Raw genomic sequence first — 26190 nt, 5'->3', positions numbered from 1 at the left:
ATATGGGACATCGTGGTGATGGCGGCGACGATGAAAATTTGTCTATACTATTATTACTCTCACGTACATTCACGCGTGCCTCCTCTCCCCGATGCTTCACGGCTAAATTCGTCGGGTACGTTGCCCACTCTGCAACGTACCCGACGAATTGGCACACTTGGTCCTGGAATGCCCGTGTCAGGAAGTCAGTGAAATGCAACCGGAAACGGATCCGAAACGAGCACAACAAGCAAATCAAGACCACCTATTCGAAACGTAGGAGGCCAAGCCCGCCCTCAGGGACCTGGAAGACCAACGACAACTGGTTGCCAGGGCAAAGAGGGCGCTCGAAGCCGAGGGTTCCTTGACTAAGGAGCCTTCCCTTCTCAGGGTGATACAGGGCTCGCTGGGGACGCTATTTCTAACAGTAAACGTTTCTCTCTCTCTCTCTTATTACAATTGCATGAAATGCGTTGCGCAACTATCAAGCTCTGGGTCTGTGCACACGTGAACGTGCACCCTTCTGGAGATCCACAGGTACGACCAGTATTTGTCGAAGATGGATAATTAAGCCAGTGCGAGGTAAATGTATCTGGTGACGACACTTTCATAGAAGACCATGCGTTCAAAACATGGCGGTTGATGGGGCTTAGCACCATCTGTTACACGAGGTAGCACTTCCGATGGAATAAAAAATAAAGTGACGCCATATCCGTTAAAAACTTAAGTGATGTCATTTTTGTTCTCAAAGATGCGGAACATGTTTTGTGGGTCTGCAATTAAAGCTGTATATTCAAACGCCTCACAATTCGACTCGACGACCTTTTCGAGCCCTCAGCACGGGAAGCGGTGCAGCAAAAGGTCAGCTTACAGATGTCGAAAACACATGTCTGCATGATTATCGTTTCTTTGCGGGCCGACGAAAGCTTTGGGTGTAGAGTGCTGGTTGCATCGTTCGACGCTAAGTCCGTTGGCCAGCCAAGCCGCAAGAAAACAGATAGTATCTTGTGGTCGTGAATCACTACGTTTGATTGAAGGTAATAGGTAATCTATGTAATAGGTAAAAGGTCGGGATACCTTTGAATGTAAGAAGACAGTTACCTTCGGGTTCCAGTTACTCATGGTCTAAATGGTGTGCCCGGTGGATGAGTGGTTGGTCCGACGTTCTCGCGGCTTCATTGTCTACTAGGCCCTGGTAGCTCGAAGTCCAGACTAGGCAAAGGGGGGTAGGATCAATTCCCCTGTTGCTATAGTTCTGCAACATTCGTTCAGCTAGCGGATGACCCAACCAAGTTCATAATTTCGACAAGCCCCACACGAGCCGGTTAGGATATATTTAGACAGGGGGTCAGTGGCAGCTAGGGCAATCGCTACTTTCTCTGCATATGTTGAGCCCGAGGCTTTGAAAGTGAGCCCATCTACTGTTCCTTGTGGATGTTGTGGATGACCGCTGCCGTATACAACCCCCCGCGGCATGGACCGACCACATCCACGTAGAAGACTCCGTGTTTATTACCATAGTGGCGTTGCAAGGCGTCTGCCCTCGCCTAGTGACGACCACTGTGGTCTTCCCTATCCATCTTTGTGGGGAGGTGTCGAACTCTCATTGCGCGTCTCCAGAGTTCGGGCACTCGGACCCGCTCCTAAACGTGAAAGCCGCCTTTTAAGTGGAGCCGTTCCAGCAAATGCCGTCCCGACTTTGTCTGAGCTAGACGTATGTATTGGCTGGTAGGGTGGGCTTCATTGAGCTCCTGAAATGTGTTCACTACTCCCGAAGTGAGAAGTCGCGCGTTCGAAGTTGCGACAGGGAGGTCAAGGGCCCTTCAGCACAATGTGTTGGCGGGCTAGTTTATGCGGATCCATAAATACTTCGTTTAGCGCAAAACAACGGACACAAGAAAAGGCGACAGGACAAGGCGCTACTCTCAACTGAGTTGAGAAAACAGGACAAGGCGCTACTCTCAACTGAGTTGAGAGTAGCGCCTTGTCCTGTCGCCTTTTCTTGTGTCCGTTGTTTTGCGCTAAACGAAGTATTTATGATCAAGGGCCCTCTTCATCATTATGTGGAGGATAACCTCGAGTTTAGCTTTATGATGCTTCCGCAGATGAAGATAGGGGACCGAATATAGAATTAGGCTGGTTACGAAAGCATGAGCTTGCCGTTCAGCGTCCCTGTCTCCTAATCCCCCTCTCTTGTTGGAGAAACGCCGGACCATTTGGCCGACTTGATCCCCAATCTTGCGGAGCTTTTCTAGTGCTTTGTCGAGTCTTCTTTGATGGTAAATAAAGAGTCTGAGAATTCGGAGCTCCTTGGACTCGTGTATGGGACGACTAGCCAAAGAGAGACGTATTCGAGTAGTGTCCTTAGGTAATGGTCTAAGGTGCACAAATATTGATTTATTTGGGGCACACTGGAGTCCACAGCACTCTGCGCAGAGATCCACTATGTGGGCGGCTGCTTGCAGGCTTTCCTCCATATGGCCTATGTTTCCTTGTGTCGCCCAAATGGTGACATTGTCGGCGCACAGCGGATACCGCACTCCTTCAATACCATTTAGCTGGGCCGGGAGATGCACCATCGCAATGTTAAATAGTAGCGAGGAAAGCACGACGCCTTGTTGAGTCCTCCTAGAACCCATTTCGTAAGGTCCATATCCATTGTCTTGAATTCTGACGAGTGTGGCTGGATCCCTCCAGAAAACCTTGATATACTCGAATGTGTTTGTGCCACAGTGTGTCTCACTGAGGTGTTCTAAGATAGTTCTGTATTTAATGTTGTCGAAACCTCCCTTTAGATCTAAGGCCAGGACGACTTTTTCGGTGTGAGGGTGCTCCGTTGACTTTAGTATGTCATGACGGAGTTGTAATAATATGTCTTGGGCCGACTTGTGTGCGAGGAAGCCGTACATGGTGTCTGCAAAAGTGCTACGCTTTTCCAAATATTCTGAGAGCCTATCTCCCACCATCGTCTCCATTAGTTTGCCCACACACGATGTGAGCGAGATAGGTCTTAGGTTGTCCGTATTAATTTCCTTTCCTGTTTTAGGAATGAAACTGACAAGGGATGTTTTCTAATCGAGGGGGATGGGAGTGTCGCCTTTCCATATGGCAATAATGTAGTCGAGAAAGGGTTCATACGTGTAATCCAGGAGATTGGCCAGCAGTTTCACTGTGACCTTGTCTCGAGGGGGTGCAGTGCCTCTATTAATTTCGGCTAAGGCTGCCTTGAGGTTGTAGAGTTTGAACGGCTGATCCATCTCTGGGTTATCTCTGCCTGCATAGAGATATTCCTGACCTCGAAGGTCCTGTTTGGTGCGGAGAAACTTTTCCCTTAAGGTCTCTGCCAGCTTTGTTGTTGTGCCCTGGGAATTGTGTAAAGCGCTTTGTCGGTGTTTCTGTGTTTCTCCTCGCGATTGAGCGGGATCAATCAAGCTGCGGAAGAGCTTCCATGTATTCTTCCCCGACATCTGTCTGGCTGCCATGTTGCAGTGATCTACCCAGCTGGAATCAGCTAATTGAGAGGCTTACTGGATAGCCTGGTGGGTCAGGTCTGTTATACGTCTATTCAGCCTTTTGTGGCGTTTTTTCGTTTCTTTTTGTGAGACTGGGGCGAGTTTCCCAGAGATGGAGTAAATGATTATCCACCGCTGGACAGTCCGCCGCAATCTGCATGCATGTCACGTGTTTCTTGAGTCGGCTAAGTGCCTTCCAATCTATTGCGCATGAAAAGTTGCATCTATAGCATGAGGGTTTGAGGCCACAAATGCTAGAACATCAGCGGCTAGAACTCAAAAATGGAGTCCTACGCTGATGTTTATTGAATCTGCCGGTTTACCTCAGATTTTCATCATTTTTGATGATAGTCGCCGCGTTTGGTCTACCGCCACACTTCCATGACCGATATATATTTGCGCCTTCCTCTTGCCGTCATTTGCAGCTCCCAAGGCAAGGATCATTTCTACCTTCTGCTCGTTATATAAAGACATGGTGCCTGGGACGAAACAAAATGCACCTTAAACATTTGCATTGACGTTGTCAATTCGCTTTTGTGGTGGTAGGTTTTGTCGCAAAAAAAAAAATATCTGTGCACTTCACCTACGCTTAGACAACAGCTATCTCAGCTTGTTTGCAACTAATACCAAACGCGACGTGTTACTTTGGCCGGGTGTGAATGATAAGGCACTAGCTCGATCACGGTATTTTTTATTTATTTCCTTTATTTTGTTCTGGATAACTGAGAAGGAGCCTATTCGAGGGCGCTGTTTATGATCCGGGTGGGTGCGCAGCCACATGGTATTCTCCATATTTCACGAGGCTTATTTATCAGTCCGAAAAAAATTGCTACGGCGCCGAAGATAGCGCAGTTAGATCTCCCTTGGCTGCTCCTTCAAATGCCTGACTGACACTTATCCTTTAACTTATTTCTATATGTAAAAATATATATAATTCTATAACGTTGTCGACGTTCCAATACTTTTATTACAAGATTGTGTTTCTGAAATGCTCGTGTTAGAGTCTTTATGACTGCTATTTAAAGTATATTTGTATTTGGCTTTGCACATTTGCTGCACTCTTGAGGATGACATGTTCCGAATGGGCATTCTTCTAAGTTTACAGTGAATTTGGGACAATTTTGGAAATTGCCTCTAGTAAACTAAAATCTAGAGACGCATTGTTTTTTCTTTATCTGACATGGTATCGATGCGCCGACATTTGTCTCCTAATTGTAAGTTGTATGGTAACATGTATCGGACATTGAATACAATTATGACGCAGTGTTTTTCGTTTCTCAAGTGCTATACATAATTTTTTTTAATTTTTCATCGCTCGCTTCGTGGTCCTTGGCTCGTTCTCTGAGCAAGAAAAGTCAAGCTCACTGGCTGCCATCCTTGCCTAAGCGGCATGTCAACTTCGGCAGTTACGCTTTTGCCTTTTTGTTGCTCAGCTTTTCCTTTTAGAAACAGCGTACAGCAGAAAATCAAGGCTAAAGCAAATAACACTATGCCGTCTGCTGCATATAACAAGACGACTGTGCCCATTAGCACTCCCGTTACGCTAACTTCGCGCTCGACTGCACACGCCAAGCATCCGTCTTGCTCTGCCCCAGACAGGGTTTGAGAAAACCGCAGCTGCTACGTCGCTAAGAGAGTTTCCGAAAAGTACCACTGTCCTACGTGCTTTTCCAATAAAAAAAATAAAAAGAAAAGAACAGAGAGAGAGAGAGAGAAACGAACTTGTTTGCGCCTGGGCCTTCTCCGAAGTCGCCCCGTGAATCCCAGCAGGATGGTGATTCTTCTCTAATGAGTTACAAACAAACGTGAAGAACAAAGAAAAAAAAGAAATACTGCACTGTTGCTTTGTTATGGAGGCTTCGTTAGCTGAATGCGTCTCAGCCAATATAAAAGAGTTAGAGCTGAAGTGCGCACTCGTCATTGCGTATTCGTGACAAGCAAGCACTGAGCACTCAAAATGCGTACTCTTGCGGCATCGCTCTGTGCTTTCGCGGTGTTTAGTGTCGTCTGCTGCGACGTCCAGGAACGCGGTCACACCTACAGGACCAGGAATGTGACTGTTCAAGATGGTACGTACGATTCCAGCTATTCATTTGCTCAGTTTACTATTTCGCATAGTTATATTATTATAGCTACTAAACGAAACAAGGCCGGTAGGTTGTCCCATGAGATTGGCTGTTGTGGGAGCGTACCAGTAGATTTACTCTCTAAGAAGCAATTGTTTTCGGCAACCGTGGCACTGGCACGGCTGATCCGGATCATAATGCTTCAAGCTGCTTTTAACACAAGCTGTAAAAATGTTTACACTCTTAATGGTGTCTTGTTGTCACAGTAGTAACACCCCTACCGTTTGGGCCTTACAAAAATTTATAGAGGCTAACAATGGAGCTCTTACTAGACGTGCGATGACAAAAGACGTTCATTCTTTCTGACATCCTTGGGCCCCCAGAAATATCCAGCAAGAAGATTTTACAGGGAGAGATAGGAAACTCTCCTGTCGGATATTTCTTGGCGCCCAAGGCAGTTAGGATGATTACATAGTTTTCAATTACGTATTTTGTCATCGCACGTGTAGTTAAAGCTCCGTTGTCCTCCTCTAAAATCTTTGTAAGGCCCTAACAGTTAGGGTGTTACCAGTGCGACAAGAAAACTCTTTAATGTGTGTAAACATTTTATAGTGCAGCGACAACCACCTCGTCGCAACAAAGTGGAAATAAGGTATTTCGAATGCCTAATTGTTTACGCGGTACTTCACTTACACAGTGTGTGGTTACACTGTGAAGTGAAAACCCACAAACGATACAACAGCGATACAAGGAGAAGCAAAACGCAAGTATCTAGTTAGACAATATATTTTTGTCACTCTTATAAAATACTACTCGTGTGAATACGGCTTCTAGTTCTCGTCTACTCATACGTTTTCAAATATAGCAACAACGGCTAACGCGTTTATTACCACGATGCTCGGCCATGACGAGCACATTGTCTGTACGTTTCAGGAGCCTGCGTATTCGAGCGCAACGTGATCCCGGATGGTGAAACTAAGGCACTCAACAGCCCCTGCGTCATCTCCACCTGCTACGCTGCGGCCCGCGAAGTGAATTCGACGCTGTGAGTATGGGAATTGAATGTCACAAATCTGCTGTACATCTTGAAGATCCTAACAGTGCAGCTACTTCTGAAATTTGAGGACAGAGTGGAAAACCCATAGACCACGCTGCACAAGATTTCCTTGAACAGACAAGACGGCGATTGCGCACCGAGACTCGCTAGCTTCCTTGACAGAGTTTCTTCTTTCATTTTGATCCTCCTTAACCAATTTTTTTTTATTAAACACTAACCCATGTGTTATCTTAGTTCATTTCTTTATAAGCGCCAGGTTCTAAGAGCGCATGAATGCATTCATTCTAGATGTTTTCTTCGTTTTTACAATACACAAGATTCAGCGCCTCCAAATTGCTCATTGGGCTATGAGAGACGCTGTCGAGGAGGGCTCCGTAATGATTTTGGGGATTCGAGTCATGTGCCTGTAGATGTAACGACACGAGCGTATCAGCATTTCGCTCCTGTCAATGCGCGGGCACCGCTTCAGGGAGCCGAACCCTCGACTATGTGTTCAGCTAGAGAACCCGACAACCATGCAATGGGTCACTATGGGAAGTGAATTCCGTCATCGACACATTTACTGTGTTTATTGATATGTTCTGATGATATAATGTGTTAATTTGTTGAGCGTGGTTTTTAAATTTTTTTATCGGTACGTAATTAGCGCTTTTTGGAGAATGCAACGTTTAATAGGCTTGAATGCTCTCGTAGTCTGTGCACTAAAGTGTGCAAATGTTCACCATTTTTTTTTGTTTCATTCAATCACTCTATTTCTTCCACGAAAGGCCTTTAGGCACTTTCAAGCTGTTCACAACCTCTCGCATGAAAGATGCTCACCAAATTGTTGGAAATAAACCTTTGAAGTAACGAATAACGATATATACCATGGACGATCCCAACGTTAGCCGAACTGAAGCGAAATCTCACCTGATGACATTTGCACATTTTTATACATAATACGTGGTGACGCGCGTTCCGAAGGAGCAGAATGAACTTTTACCATGGCATACCATATGGGTGAATGCTGCCTAAGGGTGAATAGTTAGCTAAAACAAAAATAGTTAGTTTCTCTCCCTACTCTCACTTATATCAATTGTGCGTTGACGATACAAAAGAAGCAGGTCAAGGTAACCACCACTGCGGAAAACGCGCAAAATGCTACTTTTACCGAAAGGCGGCATTGTTGTAGCCAGCATACCTCTAAATACTCTATGGGTACATATGCACCTGCATTTTCTCTATACCCTAAAATCACAGCTGGCCTTACACTCTTCCCTGGCACGAGCGTACTACTCTGAAATCTCATTTTTCTGGCAGCGCCAAATCTTGCATTTACTGGCATGCATACATCTAGCACGATTGCGCCTTGTTCGACTGCGCAGGCCAGAGACCACAAGCGACTGCAATTCCCCATTGCGCTCGTGAGTAAAGAAACGCAGCAGGCTATGACAATAGTTCTTTTCCCAATGGACAATATGTAATATGCTGCACTGCATATCGAATTTCGTGATCGTAGAGCATATATAACGAATTGCGCTAAGGGCACACTATGATATTGTCACCGGAAGGATGTGCACAGCGCGTGCTTCATATTCCATAGTGAATGCAAGTGCAATCATTTCATCATACCAAAATCAAATGCATTTGCGAGATTAACATAAGAGAGTGTTTTAAGTATCCAATCGAGTAGCCATTGTTTGTTCACTTTCAGTAATTTATGCGGTTCTTATATAAAAGACGTGATAATACAATATATTCATTGATATCCTTCAGTACGCGCATTGAATTCATGAACTCAAATTCGTGAAGCTTGGAAATAGCAAGCAACTCAGATGGCGGCCGCAAGTTTTCAAGTTGTTGGCCCAGTAAGGCAAGAATTAGCGCACGAGAGCGTGTGCATGCAGCGTCGTGATATTCTGCGAGAACTAAAGTAAATGCCACATTCACAATTACGTGGCATCGCACCTTGTTTCGGTCACGTTACAATGACAAAACTGCCAAGAAACTCCTGCAATGTTTTACATCAACGGAGATATCGAAAAAGGCTGTAGCCTGAAATTGAGGGTCCTCGATTGATAGGCCCATAAACTACTAAGCGAAATATTTACCTCATTGAAAGTTTGCTCAGCAAGTTCGCCATCTGTGTGAGCAAGAAATGCATCTTGCTCGTTGAAGTTCTGCGCGGGTGCTGCAGGCTTGATTGACTACATCATGCTAACTTCGCTGAAATAAACTATTTGATATGAACTATGTAATCCTTGCGTTTTGGAATGAAATTACTGATAGCCTTACTTAGCCTCCATTGCTATGCCTTGGTAATTTGTGAATTTCAAACATACGATTATGAAACCTTGTTCTATTGGTATTTCACGAACGTTGTTCCTTTCGTATTTAACACGGCATTAAAATCAAGTGAAACGAACACTTGAAATGCTTACGAAGACACTCAGCACAATAGAGCCGCTGAAAGACCACGTACGTGCTTTTCCAGCTGCCCGAACTTTGGAGTCGAGGAGGGCTGCAGGGTGGAGTGGACCCCCGACGGAGAGTATCCCAACTGCTGCCCGAAGCATGTGTGCCCCACCACCTCTTAAAGGGCCTCAAGTGCGGAAACTACACTGAAGCATCCTATTGTCTTTATAGATTGGATGGTACCATCGGCAAGGGGGACTCGTTGAATTGTGACAAAAAACGAGCCAGAAAGAGACTGACTTGATGTTGAATGTAAGCAATAATAAACAATAAATATTTCTTCGTATTTTCTATGTTCCAATACGGTGATTTGCTAAACGGAAGTACGTCTGCAGGTCTGCGTGAGTGGTCTAGGTTTAGAACCAATCTTTGATGAGCAGTGGATTGATTGTTGTTCACCTTCCACAGTTTATGATTCTGACTATGCTTCAGACGTTGTAAACGCAGTTGTTATAGTTCTGAACTATGGAGTTTTACGAGCCAAAATGATGATCTGATTAGGAGGTACGCCGTAGTGGAGGACTCCGGAATAACTTGGATCACCTGGGGTTCTTTTAACGTGCACCTAAATCTAAGTATGCGGGTATTTTCGCAATTCGCCTCCGCAGTTCCTTTTAATTCCGGACTTGTGCATGGATTTGAGGATCTTCATGCACACGAGGCACTATTCTTATGCCTATCTTCCTATCTACAGTCCAGTGTAGCAAACCATAAGAAGGTACCAGCATTTCCACGCGATCTTTCCCTCTATTTATCTAAAATTGCACCAACACATTCGATATTTAACGAAACTGACCAATGACATGCAGACCGAAAGAAGAATTGCATCAAAAGTTCCTAAACATTATAATGCCAATGAGCATAATATATACAGCAAGGGATTGTAAAGGCAACAGAGCAAAAAACAAGGTCAAGGAAATCTAAAAATGAAACAAAAAGAAGTTGCTAAGGGGCTTGGGAAACGGTAAAGGATCGTTGAGATCGGCAATTGGTGATTAAGTGAGCCCCCACACTGGTGCCACCACACAGACAAGATGATTTCTCTTCGTCGAAAGTTTAATCATTGTGTTTACGTCACGTTTCCGTGATGGAACGCTGGGTGCCGTCCGAGGCTTGACTTCATTATTCACTGTTCATAAAGACCAGAATTGTAATCAATGCACTACAACATCAATATCTATTAAGAGATAAAGCTATCACCACTTTCCTTGTTCATATGGCTCATAAAACAAACGAAGCTCTATTTTAATGCATTACCACTCGCGAAATCTATGATCTCACTAATGGTACAGTGCTCAGTGATTAAAAAAAAAGCACATAGTTTCCGACATTGTCTCCGCTACCAGTGGGCGCTGGGGGAAACAGAGCTGACGCATTTTTTTATTACAATGAAAGCAAAAGCCTTCATGACAATCTGGGACTGCATTTGACCCCCTAGCGCTCGGTCAGCGCTTGAGGGTCATGCATGAAGGGTCAGGCCATGCATGGCGGCCGGCTCCAGAAACACCGGCCGCCATGCGCTCTCAGTTTCACCTTTCATTCGCTGAGCACTGTACCTGTTGTCTGGCTAGTTGGTACTTGTAAAAGAATAAAGATTTTAGCACCACATGGAAACTTCAGAAATGAAAGCGCTCGTCCTGTTTCATGCCTTGCTTAAATTTCCTGTCATAGTGTGTTTGGTACTAAAATGTTCACTACTTCATTGCCATGACGTCGGAGTGGTCGGGCGAAGGAACTTAAAAACGGCGTCGCCAACCGTCTTTCGTTATTGTGTCGTTTGTTTCTTCCCAGGCCTCATCTGAAGGTAAGAGCGGCTTTTTTTTGTTAACGTACAATGGTAACTTACCTTTAGAGCTGAAAATACTTTTCTTAATTAGTGCACTTCTCAACAGACTGTCTCTCCTATATATGCAAGGCGCATATATATATATATATATATATATATAAGCTTGCCGAAGCACATGACGTGCAAAGTGGTACGACATGTATGTTATTGCAAATCATGAATTTCACGCGTTGAAAACCGCGCTGCGACCACCGCATTCACAAACTAAACATCACATATCGCGATAAGGCTACTTATGAAAGGACGAGCAAACTACCTGTCTAAGTGTAAGGACAGAACAAGGTGCCTTTAAAAAACGCAAATTGAAACGCCATAAGTGTACTTCATGAATGCAACCCTTTACTCGGTAATGGCCTTAAGTGGGAGTGATGCTGTAGAAATTCTAGCTACGAAACATTTGTTTTGACGAGATATACACTGATCGCAAAAAAAAACAATAATAGCATGCACGCAAACATCCGTACATCAATATTGTACAAATGCTTCATAAAACCTGGCAAGGCGCTCGCCATTGTTGTGAATACAGCGTTTTTCTTTTGGCAACGCTTGTCAAACCTGTCTAACGCAGTCGACATCGCGCACGCTTCTATGCCGACATCTCCCGCTTGGTTTAGTCTACGTTTTCTTTTCTTCCCCTCCTCTGCGTCGTTTTTCCTTGTTATTTTTTCGCTACAGGCACCGGCTTTCTTCCCTAAATGGGCCTTTGGCGCTTTCGCATTAAAAATGTTAGGAGACCATCATCTTTGACTTGGTGTAGCACCCGCACCTCGGCGTTAGTGTTCTTTAGGTTGAGCTAGCGAGCGTTTTTTTCCCTGGCACGATATGCGGGCGAGCAGCGAGAGAAGGCGAAGGAGAAAGTGCAGCGCACGGGTGAGGCGTAGCCCCCTAGCGAGCGGCACACGAAGCGCACCTTACGCAACCTCTCCGGTGCTGACGTCAGAGCATAAAACGAGTGAGCGCCCGTGCAGCTGTTGCGAGCAAGCAAACAGGTGAGCGCAGGGAGAGGAGGAGCGAGAGAAAAGAGAGTGACATTAGATCCCGTCTGCAAGGCAGGTGTTCAGTCTTTGCCAGGCAACTGTATTTCATTACTTTGCTGGTTAAATATCACGCCACCTTCTTGTTTGTGACGTCATCAGTGAGGTCGTTACTACCACTTTCTGCTTCCGAGTTTCGAAATATTTCGCCCGTCATGCTCACGTGGCGGGTCCCTAAAGTCTACGATTCTGAGCGCGGGTGTGCGGTAATCACCGATTTCTAGTTAATTTTAATTATTCCAGTTGTTATACTCTGATCTCAGATGTATAACGAAACCCATGAATTTTGTTGTGTACAATTCTTTTTCTATTTCTTTTCTGATTTATTTTGAATTTCATCCCCGGTCGTCTCAGGAGGTGAACTGGAATTGCTGCGCAAGAAACAAGAGTTTTTACTTGATGCTCGTGCCACTGAAGATGCAGTAGATCTAACGAGTTGGAATCTGCGTGCAGTGAACCTTCCTGACAGTGCATGAAGAAAAAAGAAGATTCGAAACACGAATTTGTGTTTATTGAATGTCTGCACAAAGTGACCTGGAAGGCTTTACTGAGGCATTGTTGAGAGACTGATGCTATGCCGCTGCTATATACTACCGCGGATGTGCGAAGGCGAGATTTCTGGTTCTTTATTTATTTTTTTTTTTGCCCGCACGGCTAGCGCCGCGGTGATGATGACGATGATTTATTGGCATCCCCTCTGAAACGGGGCAAGGAAAAAGTGTCACCTAGTCTGCTTGATGCGGAGGTGCGGTGGCTAGCGCCACCTGGTGGCGGTGCAATAAACCCAGTGGTGGGCACTGCACGCGTCGGCCGTTGTGATTTGTTGGCCTATTCGGCAAGAAAACAGACAGGCCGAAGCACCCGCCATCACGCAACCCGGCGAGGTACGTAATGGAGAGGTTCGCTTTTTTTAAAGCTTTTTAAAGAGAACAATCGCATTCGAATAAACTTTTCACATATCTTCTATCTTGTTGTCACGCATCAACTCGAGATCAGCCACGAACATTCAAAGCAACCTCACGACGTTGTACTCGGCGGGAAGTTTAACAGTCCTTGCTTTCAGAGTATTGCGTCCTGCTATTGCCTTTGTGTTTCCTCTGAAGAGTAGCTTGTAAGGAAAAATACGCTGGCTAAACACTCTGAATTTTTAATAAGGAGGTTTCACTCTCTCTGTCTGTTTGTGATTCATCATCCAGCATCAGGCGCACAGCCAAAGCACAGCTAATCTTTTTTTTTTCTCTCCCATAAAAGCAGGTGTACATCTGCTGTGCCTTCGCACTGCCTTTGTTGCCACGTGAATATTTTTCACAATGGCGAGGCGAACTTATTCGAAATTGGCTGCTTGGCTTGACCTTTATGAAAAAAGAAGTAAAAAGATAGAGACAGAACACGCCATCTATTTAAACCATGACGAAAGAATGCACAAAGCACGGGACCGAGACCTACGGCTTGGTGAAAGTTCACACGCAGCTCGAAACGTTGAGGTTTCTTCGTGTGTGTGTATGTATGTATGTATGTGTATGTGTATGCGTGTGCTTGCGTGTGTGTGTGTGTGTTTGTGTGTGTGTGTGTGTGTGTGTGTGTGTGTGTGTGTGTGTGTGTGTGTGTGTGTGTGTGTGTGTGTGTGTGTGTGTGTGTGTGTGTGTGTGTGTGTGTGTGTGTGTGTGTGTGTGTGTGTGTGTGTGTGTGTGTGTGTGTGTGTGTGTGTGTGTGTGTGTGTGTGTGTGTGTGTGTGTGTGTGTGTGTGTGTGTGTGTGTGTGTGTGCGTGTGTGCGTTTGTGTGTTTGTGTGTGTGCGTGCGCGCTATGGGTGATACAGAAAAGCACTACGCGCTTAGCTTACAGTTCGACATGTTCTAACTAGGTTACATTTGTGCCTCCGTAATATACACTTCGAACACTTCACCGCAGAAAAAAAAAAGATAACGACTCCTCTATGCTCAACATGGAGCTCAGGCATTCAAATCTGCTTGCAATGAGGCGCAGCACTTGTGTGGCTTAACTTAGGGGACGTGGTGCACTTAATATAGCAGATTTTGCATTACATTATGCGCAGTGATGTTTAGGCTTTCCACTTTAAAGGTGGTCATGCACATCCGCCAAGCGATAGAACACATTACACATTCAAAACAGCTCCAAATGAAACCGCACATGCTGAGTCGTGGTAGAGGAAGAGAGTTGCTCTTAGAAATATTGTAGACGGAAGGCGCACAAACGTACCAAGGAAAGAAAACATGTTTCAATACGTCGGAAACGCATGTAAAATACGCGTACACGTCCTAGATTTTCCGACGTGCGCCTAATTACACACAATTGTTCAATGTTATGCGAACTAAGTCTTGCACAGTTTTCCGCGGTATCCACTTTATATTTTGGAAATGCGCAAGGATCATTATGTTCTCTCGAAGAAGAAGTAAACCTTATTCATTGTGAATTCATTTTCGTGCATCGCATTTAATTTGTTTTCTGAAATTACCCAGCGAAAATTAATTTCTGCACGTATTCAGTGGGCCTTGTCCCCCTTAGTATTGCCAGTGCCGCAGAGTGGGCATGAGCCCCACGTATCATATAAGAACAATAGGTACTGGGGAAACGTGACTGTTTCCTTCTGTGCCGATCACGGGGGCGGGCGTTCTGTAAATGGAAATGAGGGACGCCGAGCGGCCCAGCACACAGGTTTTTATCGCACGCCGAAATATACCCGCACACTGATTACAAATAAACTCCAGAAATGGAAACCACCGCAAACCAAGAAATGCAACCCCAAACATCCTAATCTCGCCACAGTCTGGCAACATCCGCGCCCGTCTCACGGTTGCCGATAGACTTGAACACGCTTACTTGCTGTCACCGGCTTGTGTTGCCTCAAAGTCCGAGCTTGGTGGCAATTCCTCCGTGGTCGGTACTATAACGACAATGTTGTCGATGCTGTCGCCTGAGTATCAGCCGGACAATCCACCTGTCTCTGATGCCTGTTTCCCGGTCGTTTTTGATAGGTGGCCGAGAGTCCTGGCTTAGGCCTAGCGAAAGGTTCGAACACCGCTTCCATCCAGTGCCTTGCTCGAGTGACGACGAGGTGCCCCGTAGACTGTCTTACGTGGCATTGCTACTCTGGCTTCGAAGGGGGATTGCTGCCGGAGCGCCCGGAACACCCGCTGCTCGCGACGCCAGTTACAGTGCTGTGCTGGCGATACAACCTCCTTGAGCCAGAGCCACGCAGACAATGCCAGCTCAGCGCTACTTATCTCCCTATCACGGCCCGGGTCACGCGCCTCATGCCTCCGGAACTTTCTCCTCGTGTGCTCGTGGCACTTCGAATGCTTTCCTCTCGTCATTGTCGTCGTCATTTCGCGCTGCATGTTTCTTAGACATGATACCTTCTCTACTTTTTTTCGCTTCTTTTTTCTATCTTGCCTATGAAACTGTGCAGCTCGCATCATTCGGGTTCTTCCACTTAGGTTCTACTTTACATTAATAATGCAGATGCGTAGCATCGATGAGTCGCAGCCGCTGCGAGCATGACCGCGTTTTCCAGGCGCAGCGTATTTCCCTGGTGTGGCATAGATGTAGCATAGGCGCAGTTACTGAAAGGCTGAGGCCGAGGCCGAGAAGCAGTTGCTGTAGTGGGTAGTGCGCAAGATACATTTCATCGCGCTCTTGTGTGGCTTCAACTATGGACAATTTTGTTAGTTTCCTCAAGTTTTAATTTTTGGTTAGACTAAATGGCTTAGCATGTAGTATGCGTTTTCTGTATGTGGCCAAGTTTAATGTAAGCAATGTTCCCCCAACATTGCTGACAGTGTTTTCTTGCTATAAGAAATAAAGAAAAAAGATACAAGGCATCCTATTGCGACTACGTGCGACAAGAGGAAAATTTGCTTGGGACACTGACGTTTTCACAGCGAAGCTGTCAAGGGCTGGTTCCCCCACTGTCGTGTCCGTGTGTCGACACAGAACTCCAGCCTTCCCGTCCGGCCGTCAGACGCCACCTGCGTTCGTGCCGTCGCGTACGCGCTGTGATTGACGCGGCCCTACTAGAATAAAACGCCATTACGTGGGCTGATCCCGAAGATAGTGCAATGCTGGGCCGACACGCGGAGGAGATAAATCAGGCGTTAAGCACCGCGCAAACATGGGCCGATCTCGAAGATATTGCAATGACTGACCGACCCGAGGTGGAGGTGAAGCCGGCGTAACGCACTCCCGATAAGGGGGCCGATCCCGAAGGTAAGGAAATACCGGGCCAACCCGAGGCGGAGGCGACGCAGGCGATAAGCACACCGCATGCGTGGGCCGATCCCGAAATTGGCCCGATACCTGGCCAACCCGAGGCGGAGGCGAAGCAGGCGTGAAGCACACCCCATATGTGGGCCGATACCGAAGATAGTGCAATGCCGGGCCAAACCGCGGCGGAATTGCACTTTGCCATTAAGGAGCCCACATACACAGATTCGCTTGTCATCCTTCTTTCCAGAGTCCAAGCGCACTGAATTTTGAATGTAATTGTAAAAATGTGGCAAAACACTTTTATACTCCTGCTACGGACGCCGGTGACCGGCAAAGCGACAACGGGAGTGAAATCACTGCACTCTTAAATCACTGCACTTTTAAATGCGCAACGTTTCTTAGCCTACAGTGTATTTCAGTAGTTCCGTGCGGCATTGCGGAAGCTACACTAACTTTAAGCGTATGGGAAGACCGAATGCCCCTCGAGGTGTGTTCATCCATGCCGCGTCGTCCGCTTCACGTCTGCTTACGATACTGTCGCTACATGCTCCGTGGTTGGTGGATTTACGCAAAAAACGTTTTGGCTGCATAAGCCTATAACTTTGTTTATATTCCTGCTACAGCGTGGCATCGCTTCTCTACATTTACCTAGCAGCCTCTTTAGCAAGTAGTCGGGACGAACGCCTTCAAATGTTCATCTGCAGTGCAGCATCTGCTCATCATCTACTTGGCGTTTGCTCGCTACCGCGTTCAGGTACTGTGCTAGACCGGGGTAGTAAATAATTATGTTGGGAACAATTAGCCCTTTATAGCGCTCCGCACCATTAACCCATCCACTGTGCTAGTGCTGTGGCGCCATCTGCTAACTAGAAATCAAACTAGTTCTAAAGCTCGCCGCCGCGTCTTTAGTCATAGCAGTGTGAAAACAAACAGAGAATCTCGATAGTTACGGCAAAATATACTTATGACTTGGTCTTAGCTTGAGGCGCGACTGAGCGATGACGGATTTCGCCACTTGTTTCTTGTTGACACGGCGGAGAACCAGTAACAAGCGCGAATCCGGATCGAAGCGGGTGGTCGTTGGTGGATGGGCGCGGGTAACTGCCACAGTAATCCTAGGTGTACGACATGCAGTCGCAACGGCCACAACATGCCACGTATCGCTGTACCATATCATGTAGCGAGCAAAAATAAAGCTCTCTAATGCCGGCAATAATCAGGCAGTTACCCACTTACACCCGGAAGTGCATATCGCTGCGCAGGTATATTGCCTGCCTACGCCTTGTACCTTCGTCCGCGCTGCAAGGTACTCGCGAGATGGAGTATAGTAAGAACAAAGGTAAAACGCAAGGCCACTCAAGGTCGCATAGTTTGTCACTGATGCGTGCATGCCCCCTCTCGCTCATGGATACTGGCTTGAAATCGCTACGGGCTACAAATAGACGCATTTCGATAGCGCTAACTGCCCTTTGTTGCGCGTAGGCCTCTACATGCAGATAAAACAATCGGCCCTTGCATATATCGAACGGATGAGGAGCGTAAGAATCCACAGTCTCTGCAGAGGCGACAGAGCGATGCGCACTGAAGCGGCGAGCACGGCGAGCAAGGAGGCGCAACGATGGGCCGACCAGATACACACAGCCGAGGAGCGCGAGCAAAGATAGCGACAACGCGCCACCGAGGAGTAGTGGACACGCCAAGCGGAATGCCGCCGAAAAGGTCGCCGAGACCAAGGGGTGACTATTGGAGGACTGCCAACTGTAAGGGTGTAAATGCGTGTTTCGAAAACACTTCGTCAAAAGCGAATTTGATGCGGCGTGTAGCGTCGGTGATCACCCCTGGTTCCGATCGGGCGTCGCCAGGATGTCCCGGCACGCGCACCTAACGGTTCTCGAGTTTGGACATCCCCCGGCGGACGTGAGTTGGCTTAAGCTGTGCACCACGTGCAGGGGCTCCCTGGATTGGGCCACGCTCCGGCGACTCTCTCGAAGCAACGGATTCTGGTATCCGGTGGGGCTCTTGTACCTGCCGCTGCCTTCAACAAGATCACCGAGCGCGTGGTGCCGCCCTGGACCCCGTTCATGCGAGTGAAACGCTTCATGCATGTTGGCCAGTTTGAAATTGTCAGCCAAATTGCCAAACATTCTGACCAACGTGGGGAAGATGGAGTGTTCGCGGCACCGCAACGCGGTAGCACCTCCTCTGATGCCAATAGCAACAGCGATGGGAGTAGGTAAGGAAATAAAAATGTGGAAGGCATAAAGGATGACGAGGAATTGCAGCATAAGTTCAGAAACCGAAAATAAAATATTTCTCAAAAGCATATACGCGATTACATCTTTAACTATCGAAAAGGTTTCGCACTAACTTAGATAATCGTCGAGGATGCTTTCTGCCGCCTTTATTTTGTCATTACCTGAAGCAATAGCAGGCTGAAAAAATTACATTCGTCTATATACATGAATGTAGTTTTAAAAGATCCTGCTGTCACATTTTATTTTTCTCTTGGAAGAAAATTTGTAGCAAAAATGTAAATTTGTATCATTCGGCGTTTGAGTTGACTTTACGTTTTCTTCTGCAAACGATTCTGGGACAGCAACCCGGATAAGGTTTCCGCCTCTTCGGCTTTCTTATCTTGCAAAGGTCTGGAACATCGTTGCCTAGGGCCACCACACCACATCTGCAAGGGTAGTTCAAGACATGACATTGACATCGTGGCGTAACTATGTTTCATGCAAACTCCAAAAACGCTAACTGAGCAGCTCCATTTTATTAGAGAATTTTAGTACGTCCGGTATTCCGGCAAGCACGGGCGGTTTGCCGGTTTAGCGAGGGCGTAAACGTGAGTGGCCAGATTGGCAGCCCCAGCTGTTGGCGTAAACCTCAACCACACAAACACAATGCTATTTACGACATTCTGCTTAGCTGCTGGTGTGAAGTTTCTACAGCGGCGTAATCGTGTTCACATTTACACCGCTGCCAAAAATTTGCACCAGCAGCGAAGCAGGATATCGTGGGTTACTGCAGTTTTAGCTCTGTGTTTATCTGGTTTAACTCTACGCCACCAGGCGGCTGCACCGGTTCTGGCCGCTCACGTTTACACGCCCGCAAATCCGGTAATCCGCCCAAACCTCCCTCGTTTGCCGGAATAGGGGACAGGCTAAAAGTCTATTGTATAGTTAACAGGAAATTGCAGTTAGAATTGAGGATTGCTAACTCCTCACGTGGGCTACATGACGTCTTAAGCAAATTCTTTTATCTTCGGAAGCCGTTGCAAAAAAACCGTTTTCATTGGCATCCGAAACGCCGACTTAGGTCACGTTTGCTTTGATGGACAAGACTGATGTGTTATAAACCACTAGGAAATAATGCCCTACCACATGACTAATACTTCATTTTTAACCTTGATAAACATTTTGTCATAATCGCAGAAGCTGTAAACTCCTCTATCGCATTTCTATGCTTGAAATGTTGCAACGGATCTAGCTTATTCAACTACTTTATTTCTGTCCTTTGCAAGTAATCACGGGTTTGTAAACTGTTTGCGTCAACTTCTTCAGCAGAATAATTTCGGTAATTCTTGCGAAATGTATGATGCCCTAACTCAAATGTACACTTGCACTAGTCGGTATAGTCCGACTTTCTCTCTAAAGTGCAAGAAATATCATTCATATAAACCTAGTTGTTGTCGAATAAGGGCCTTCCAGGGCCTTCCTGCGTTTCGCATGTACTTGAACGAAGAAATCCGAATTGGCCCTGAGATAAAGCTTCCTCCTTATTAGCGCCACCTGCTAAATAGTGTTGTGCTCTAAGAGTTAAGTTACGCCCTCAAATTGCTTTCTAGATTCTGTATGCCCGCCTTCACCACTCTAATTTCTGTAGTATCATTTTCACGCCTCAAATAAATATCTAAATTGAAGGCATATTCAGCGCCAGCTTGTCGCTGAGGCGTGTCTGGAAATATACAAACAGGCGAGTTAACAGTGTTTATGGCACGCATGTGGCGTTGTCTGCTCGTCGGGCTATTTGGAAAATTCAAGTGCGAGCCTTTCTTGCAACCAGAAATCAAGCAGTGGGTTTACATTACATTTGATTCGCAGTTCAAGTTTAGTATTAGAATTCCGGCAAAATTATAAAAGGCAGTGACCCTTCATACTTATGCTTCGTTGAGCCTTCTGTCTGAAGAAGGTGACGAAGCTACATTTGAAGCGCTTATTGCATCCCCATTAATGAACTTCATAAACCTTTCTTTAAAATTACGGGGTTAAACGTGCAAGAACCACGATCTGATTATGAGGCACGGCGTAGTGAGGGACTCTGGAAATTTGCACCACCTGGAGTTCTTTAACGTGCACCTAAATCTAAGTACAGGGGTGTTTTCGCATTTCGCCCACATTGAAATGTGGCTGTTGTGGCCGCCATTCGATCCCGCGACCTCGTGCTTAGCAGCTCAACACCATAGCCACCAAGCAACCATGTTGGGTGCGCCATAACCACGTTGCAAAGTATTAAAAAAAGCGTGTTTTTAGGAATACAACTACCTGCCACAAGCCAATTCTTTTTAAGAAGTAGTGCCGTAAAGGAATGTTCAGTTCGCACTCGAATGAACTTACGGGAGTTGACCACAACAAATACTTCCACAAATGCATGTCACTCCAGACACGGCTTACAACGTTGTATTTACCGAATGAACAGAACACAAATGTTTGCGAAAGAACACGCTCAAATATTTAATCAAACTTCAATATTTTCGTATTTATAAGCACAATGAAGTATAATCCTTGCGCGAAGTCCTTCTTGTAAAAAAATAACGTATTACTTGCAATATTTCATACATGCGCAACTTGGCATCTGGTCAACTGGAGACCTTTTGCATGAGAGGCAATTCTGCTTCATGTACTTGGTGCCCCGGAAGCAGTAATGACAGCAATAAACAAGTGAGTTGTTAAATGACTTTGTCTTCTGTGTTTCATACGTACAGTAAATTATAGTACTACCACGCATTATGTCGTACTGCACCACGACACATTGTTTTAATAATAGGGATCACTTTATTAATAGAGATCACGTAACGAAACCACTTTTTTGTCTAACATTGCGGTAACATATTGACATATGGCTAACAGTAAATAGAAGAGTTCATTGCTGGGCTAGTTGGTTTTCCATAACTGGACCAAGTAGCTTATCGCAATAAAAACCACAGACACAAGGAAGGTGCCCAAGGACAAGCGCTTGTATTTGTCCACCTTTCTTGTGTCTGTGGTTTTTATTGTGCTAAGCTGCTTGTATAGTTCTTCACGCAATACTTATTGAATATTTGGAAAATATTGAGCAGAACTTACAGGCCCCTTGAGTTCGCCCAGGAACATGTTCCTCCACACTAAACCACAGCTCCCTTACAGTACATTTACTTGGATTACTGCTAATCTTTGTAGAGAATGTAATATGAGTGGTTATGTCTTACGCTCGAGCAAAAATTAATGTTCCACTGTTTTGACTATGTTATTCGCATTGGAAATGTTGAGTATTGGCACACCTTGCTTTTACCCTTCCCCTTGGTTTTCTGATTTAATTTTGAGCTGCGGCTAGGCAACCAACAATAACGAAAGAAGAAGCATTTCTTTGAGGGCATCACTTGACATGCAGCCTTGTTTATTTCCGTTACATGAGAAGCAAACTTGTGCCATCACTCGCAAGCACAGAACTGTTAAGGTAAATGTTAGCTTCAGTGCGAGCGCTGCTAATGTGTATACGCACTTATTGTGATGGCATTATAAAGAATACGTGTTATAAATAATATGTACGATGTTATAAAGGGTGTCTTAACCTGTTAACAGATATTTTTGCGGTTATAGTTGTTATACCGCGTATAAATGCCAGCATGTATTAAAGGGTAAACTCTAGAGCAATGTCTATTCGAAATGCTCGTCGCAGTCATAACGCCCCCCCCCATCACAGGGAAGATCAAATACGGCAAAGAGGGTCGTGTTCAAGGGTCATATCGGTTCCACAGGAACGGCTTACAACAGAAGTTCAACGTGAATGTTGCGTGACATATGCTCATGCGAGGGCACGTAACATTGGGATTCAAAAGTCGGGCGCAATGGTTGTTTCAAAATTTAGGACTGAAATTTAAGCAACTTGGTAAGATGTCATCGCACCCAAACGCAGGTGTGCAATCATAGTTAGGGGTAGCACATAAGTTATAGACAAAACTGGGTATTCCCACTCAAATTGCTCTCGATTTTACGGTTAAAACAAAGCGTTAATGGTGGAGCTTGCACATTTATATCTGCACAATGTCCCGGGGCGTCTTCTTAGGCATTGTGATGAGCAGCTACCCGTAATTGTAAAAGCTTCTTTTTTTTCTTTTCTAAGACGCGCATTGACACCCTTGCCTTACGGATATGCACTTTTTGCCCCTTCGTATGCGAAGCGAACTTACAGCATCTCATATCCTACACTGTGCCGCTCTCAATCTTTCTCGACACGACAAGGGTATTTTGCTACATCGCTATGTTGAATCTTTACAGACCAACATTCTCGAAAATCTTGATTGCGTAGTCACGTCAGTCCACTTCGGTGTTGTTAGTTGCCTGGCACGTGTGATTTAGTAAGCGCCTATCTCTCCTCCGTATCTCCCTCCTTCTCCACCAGCGGTATTCCCTTTTTGAATGAACGAATTCATTTGTTAATTTATTCATAATTCATTTGAAGAGTGCAACCTAGTGTGGTTATCAGCCTTTGGCGCCACGACGTACCTACACGAGGAATGGTGCGTCAGATATTGATAATATCCAATAATTTCTTAACATTATCTTAAATATTATCCAAAACGAACATGTGGCCATCACACTTAATGTGCCTTAGGTTACATGTGACTTTTCTTCGGTTGGTACATTGGGACAACGTAGCTTTATGCGAGGTGTCATAGATTGTCCACAGTGACTTCACAGCGTAGCTTTTAGCCATAATATTGCTTTGCACATGTATGTATGGGTGCACTTGCGTTAATCCTCTTTTTGAGAAGCAACATTACGCTACTAATGTGTTTTTACTGATTAGTGCTCATGGCTATTACATTTCAGCATCTGCTCTTTGTTTAGAAATAATAAATTGAAAAACACACGATGTAAACCACATGAGGTATCAATAATGTTTACACTTAAGTACTGCCGCAGAGAATGTAGAGCTGATAAATGTGGTGATAGAAAGCAGTAAAACTGTATTTTGTTTTTGTTTTTCTTAAGAATGAACTCTTTTAGAAAACTAGAAAATAGTCAGGGAAGTCCCGTCGCAGATATATCATGCGAAATAAAGATATTTAAAGAGAGATTACACTTACCCAGCAATAAACACATTGGCGTAACTGGCGTTCAGTGACTCGCACGTCAACCGCACGCACGGGTTTGCCAGTTCGAGGCTTTTGCCATCTTCAATTCTATATTCCCCATAGTGGCAGAGCTCTACAACAGGTTAAGGCAATGTGTATATCATGGCGTATTTCTGGTGAGAAAAATAATATTTGCCATTGTACAGTGCAGTCAACTGTTCAAGGAACACCCTAACGGTACGTTCTCATTGCGCTGATGCCCTAGCCGCAAGTGCCAGCTGAAGCTTTGACAATGCACTGCAGAGGTTCAAAGGTGCCAGCGCCGTCAAGCACAAGTTCTATGTGCTGCGGAGCCGAGCTTTCCAAGACCCGCCGAAGACAAAACTTTGCACTTGCTCTGCACCTGGGTGTTCCTTTTAACAGTGTATTTGACTGTATGTATAAAAAAACGTTTTGATCATTGGGTACACGGCAACGAACACCGAAAGACGCCCTATGAATTGATGCACAGCATGATCCTTATCCACCTATATGCGCACAGCAGCTGCTAAACATTATGCTTTATTGCAAATCACATTTCAGGTAAAAAAGGAATTGTGATAAAATTTGAATTGCAATGTGCAAAAGCCAGCCTTTTATAACTGTTAAAATGTAGCAGTAACTTAACATCGTCATTGCCACCACCACAACAAAATTTATGTCATACACGCGTATAGTTTGTTGCAGGCAAAAAAAAGGTTGAGCTCAAAAAAAGAAAAAACAGGATGTCAAGCAGTTTCATATTTCATATAATGAAAACGCGCCAAGCGTCTCAGCACACTCGTTAGCCATCATAACTCTTTATAAGTCGAAGGACGCTCATAGACGTTCAAATGTGAATTGGGCCATCCCAAAATCTCAGGTTGGCTCACACCCAAATTTCGAGTTAGCCCACCCCCAGATTTCATGTTGGCCCACATGTAAATTTAAGTTGACCCACTCCAAAATTTCAAGTTGGCCGCCCCCGCATTTAAATTGGCCTACTCCCAAATTTTAGTGGGGCCACCCTCAAATTTCAGTTGCCTGTCCAGCAGGCCCCCGATGCGGCCGAGAGGCTTGGCCTTCCGGTTCTCACGTGGGAGCGGCCCACTTCAATGACTCACGAACTGCAGGACCCCAATAAAGTTTTGTCATACCATATACCATACCATACTACACTATACCGTACCCCTAGATTTCAGTTTTGCCTTCTCCCAAATTTCATTTGGCCCACGTTCAAATTTGGCCTACCCCGAAATTTTAAGTTGGCTCACGCCACTTTTCAAGTCGGCCCACCACCAAATTTATGCTGGTCCACCCCCAAATTTGAAGTTGGCTCACAACCAAATTTCTGTTGGCCCAGCTTCAAATTTCAGGTTTCCCAGCTTCAAATTTCAGAACCCCAAAGTTCAAGTTGAGCCACCTACAAATTTCTGTTGGCCCCAGCTTACTACAAGTTTTTCCATGCATTTCCTAAGGAGCCGTATGTATCTTCACGAGTACTCGCTATTTTTTTTGCTTTCGATTTTTTTTATTTTGCTGCAGAAAGTTACCAAACATGTACATTTATAATACAATAAAGATTAAATGATTTAACTTAGCAAAATTAGGCGTTTTTGTGCCGATACGAGGCATCATACTTTTCACTTTACACGGCTGGGGATGCCAAATGTTGTGCACACATTAAAAAATAAAGCAAAGCAAGTTGAAGCGGACACGAATTAGGTGCACTGGAGAAAAAGTTCTAAAATATTGGTGTGCAGTGTTCAATTATGCCATACGTCAAGTATTGCTAAGAAGATAAAAAATAAGCGAAATATGATAAATTAGTTTATAAGGATTGAGGTACTTTGGTCTTTTTGTTAACGATAGCATGCAGGAAACAGCTAAAATCCATACGTTTAACTTACCATGGTGAAGGCGCACTTCTTCAACTCCTACAGCTTCTTCTGAAAGGTCCGGTAGCAATGACGCCACAAGAAATATGCAAAAAAGGCATGCAAACAAAGCTCGCATATCTCCGGTATATAGGATATGCAACTACTCGTTAGGGGTCACCTGACTATCGAATTGAATCAGTTGGTTGCACTCGGCGAATACCGGAAGCCTAAGCACTGCCTTCGGCAATAGTCTTTTCGAAATGCTTGCATCAACCGCACGAGCAAAAGCTAGGTGTTAGCTATACCTCTTTGTACGCTAAGGAAACAAACGTGCCATTTATTTCCTCTTCACTACATTAAAAAAAAGTCGTTGCCATGCCTGCCTGATTCTACTAAAAAAAAGGAAAAAGGATGTACTAGAGCAACGCTTTAGACAATCGCGTAAGTACGCAAGAGACACAGCCCATTTACGTAGTTCTGGCCTGCGAAATAAACCACTATGAAGTGTGCAATTTCTTTTGTGCATTATTGTGTAATGAATGAACGCAGTATTCCTTTACTTTTCGTTCGGTTATAAAAGATGCACAAGTGTGCATAGCGAAAAAAGCCTTCGAATAACGCCACATGTGGCACACAAATGTTTTTTTTTCTGTGTAGCTATACATCATGAAAGACCGCACTCCAACAGATTGCTTTTAGTTTTTGAGCTCGATTGGCCACCTTTGAATATGAGGGCCTCCACTTTACACATACAATTGCACCCTCCAAAGCAGCGTTCGCTCATT

General features: G+C 45.2%; 2 protein-coding genes across 2 annotated transcripts; one reads left to right on the top strand and one right to left on the bottom strand.

The window, feature by feature from the left end:
- The first annotated feature begins 5400 nt into the window (after window positions 1-5400).
- Window positions 5401-9354, top strand: LOC142589810 (complement inhibitor CirpT2). Its single transcript, XM_075701385.1, has 3 exons — window positions 5401-5560; window positions 6491-6602; window positions 9088-9354. Exons 1-3 carry the CDS (start codon window positions 5449-5451, stop codon window positions 9188-9190), a joined length of 327 nt encoding a protein of 108 aa, XP_075557500.1. The 5' UTR covers window positions 5401-5448; the 3' UTR covers window positions 9191-9354.
- A 9284-nt stretch (window positions 9355-18638) lies between these two features.
- On the bottom strand, window positions 18639-25738 carry LOC142589806 (uncharacterized). Its single transcript, XM_075701383.1, has 3 exons — window positions 25436-25738; window positions 23520-23640; window positions 18639-18854 (listed from the first exon to the last, which is right to left on the bottom strand). Exons 1-3 carry the CDS (start codon window positions 25539-25541, stop codon window positions 18716-18718), a joined length of 366 nt encoding a protein of 121 aa, XP_075557498.1. The 5' UTR covers window positions 25542-25738; the 3' UTR covers window positions 18639-18715.
- Window positions 25739-26190: the final 452 nt, after the last annotated feature.

This window comes from Dermacentor variabilis, chromosome 8 (assembly GCF_050947875.1).
Source record: "Dermacentor variabilis isolate Ectoservices chromosome 8, ASM5094787v1, whole genome shotgun sequence".
Lineage (NCBI taxonomy): Eukaryota > Metazoa > Arthropoda > Arachnida > Ixodida > Ixodidae > Dermacentor > Dermacentor variabilis.
Note: the sequence above shows the minus strand (reverse complement) of the source record. Positions and strands in the feature narration are given on the sequence as shown.

Bases quoted from the DNA above. Each gene is read 5' to 3' on its own strand.
- LOC142589806 (XM_075701383.1), bottom strand. From the start codon at position 25,541: ATGCGAGCTTTGTTTGCATGCCTTTTTTGCATATTTCTTGTGGCGTCA. The intron at 23,641-25,435 runs GTAAGTTAAACG...AACCTGTTGTAG, and splicing joins AGAAGTGCGCCTTCACCATG to AGCTCTGCCACTATGGGGAA. The intron at 18,855-23,519 runs GTAAGTGTAATC...CTACCCTTGCAG, and splicing joins GCCAATGTGTTTATTGCTGG to ATGTGGTGTGGTGGCCCTAG.
- LOC142589810 (XM_075701385.1), top strand. From the start codon at position 5,449: ATGCGTACTCTTGCGGCATCGCTCTGTGCTTTCGCGGTGTTTAGTGTC. The intron at 5,561-6,490 runs GTACGTACGATT...TGTACGTTTCAG, and splicing joins GAATGTGACTGTTCAAGATG to GAGCCTGCGTATTCGAGCGC. The intron at 6,603-9,087 runs GTGAGTATGGGA...GTGCTTTTCCAG, and splicing joins CGCGAAGTGAATTCGACGCT to CTGCCCGAACTTTGGAGTCG.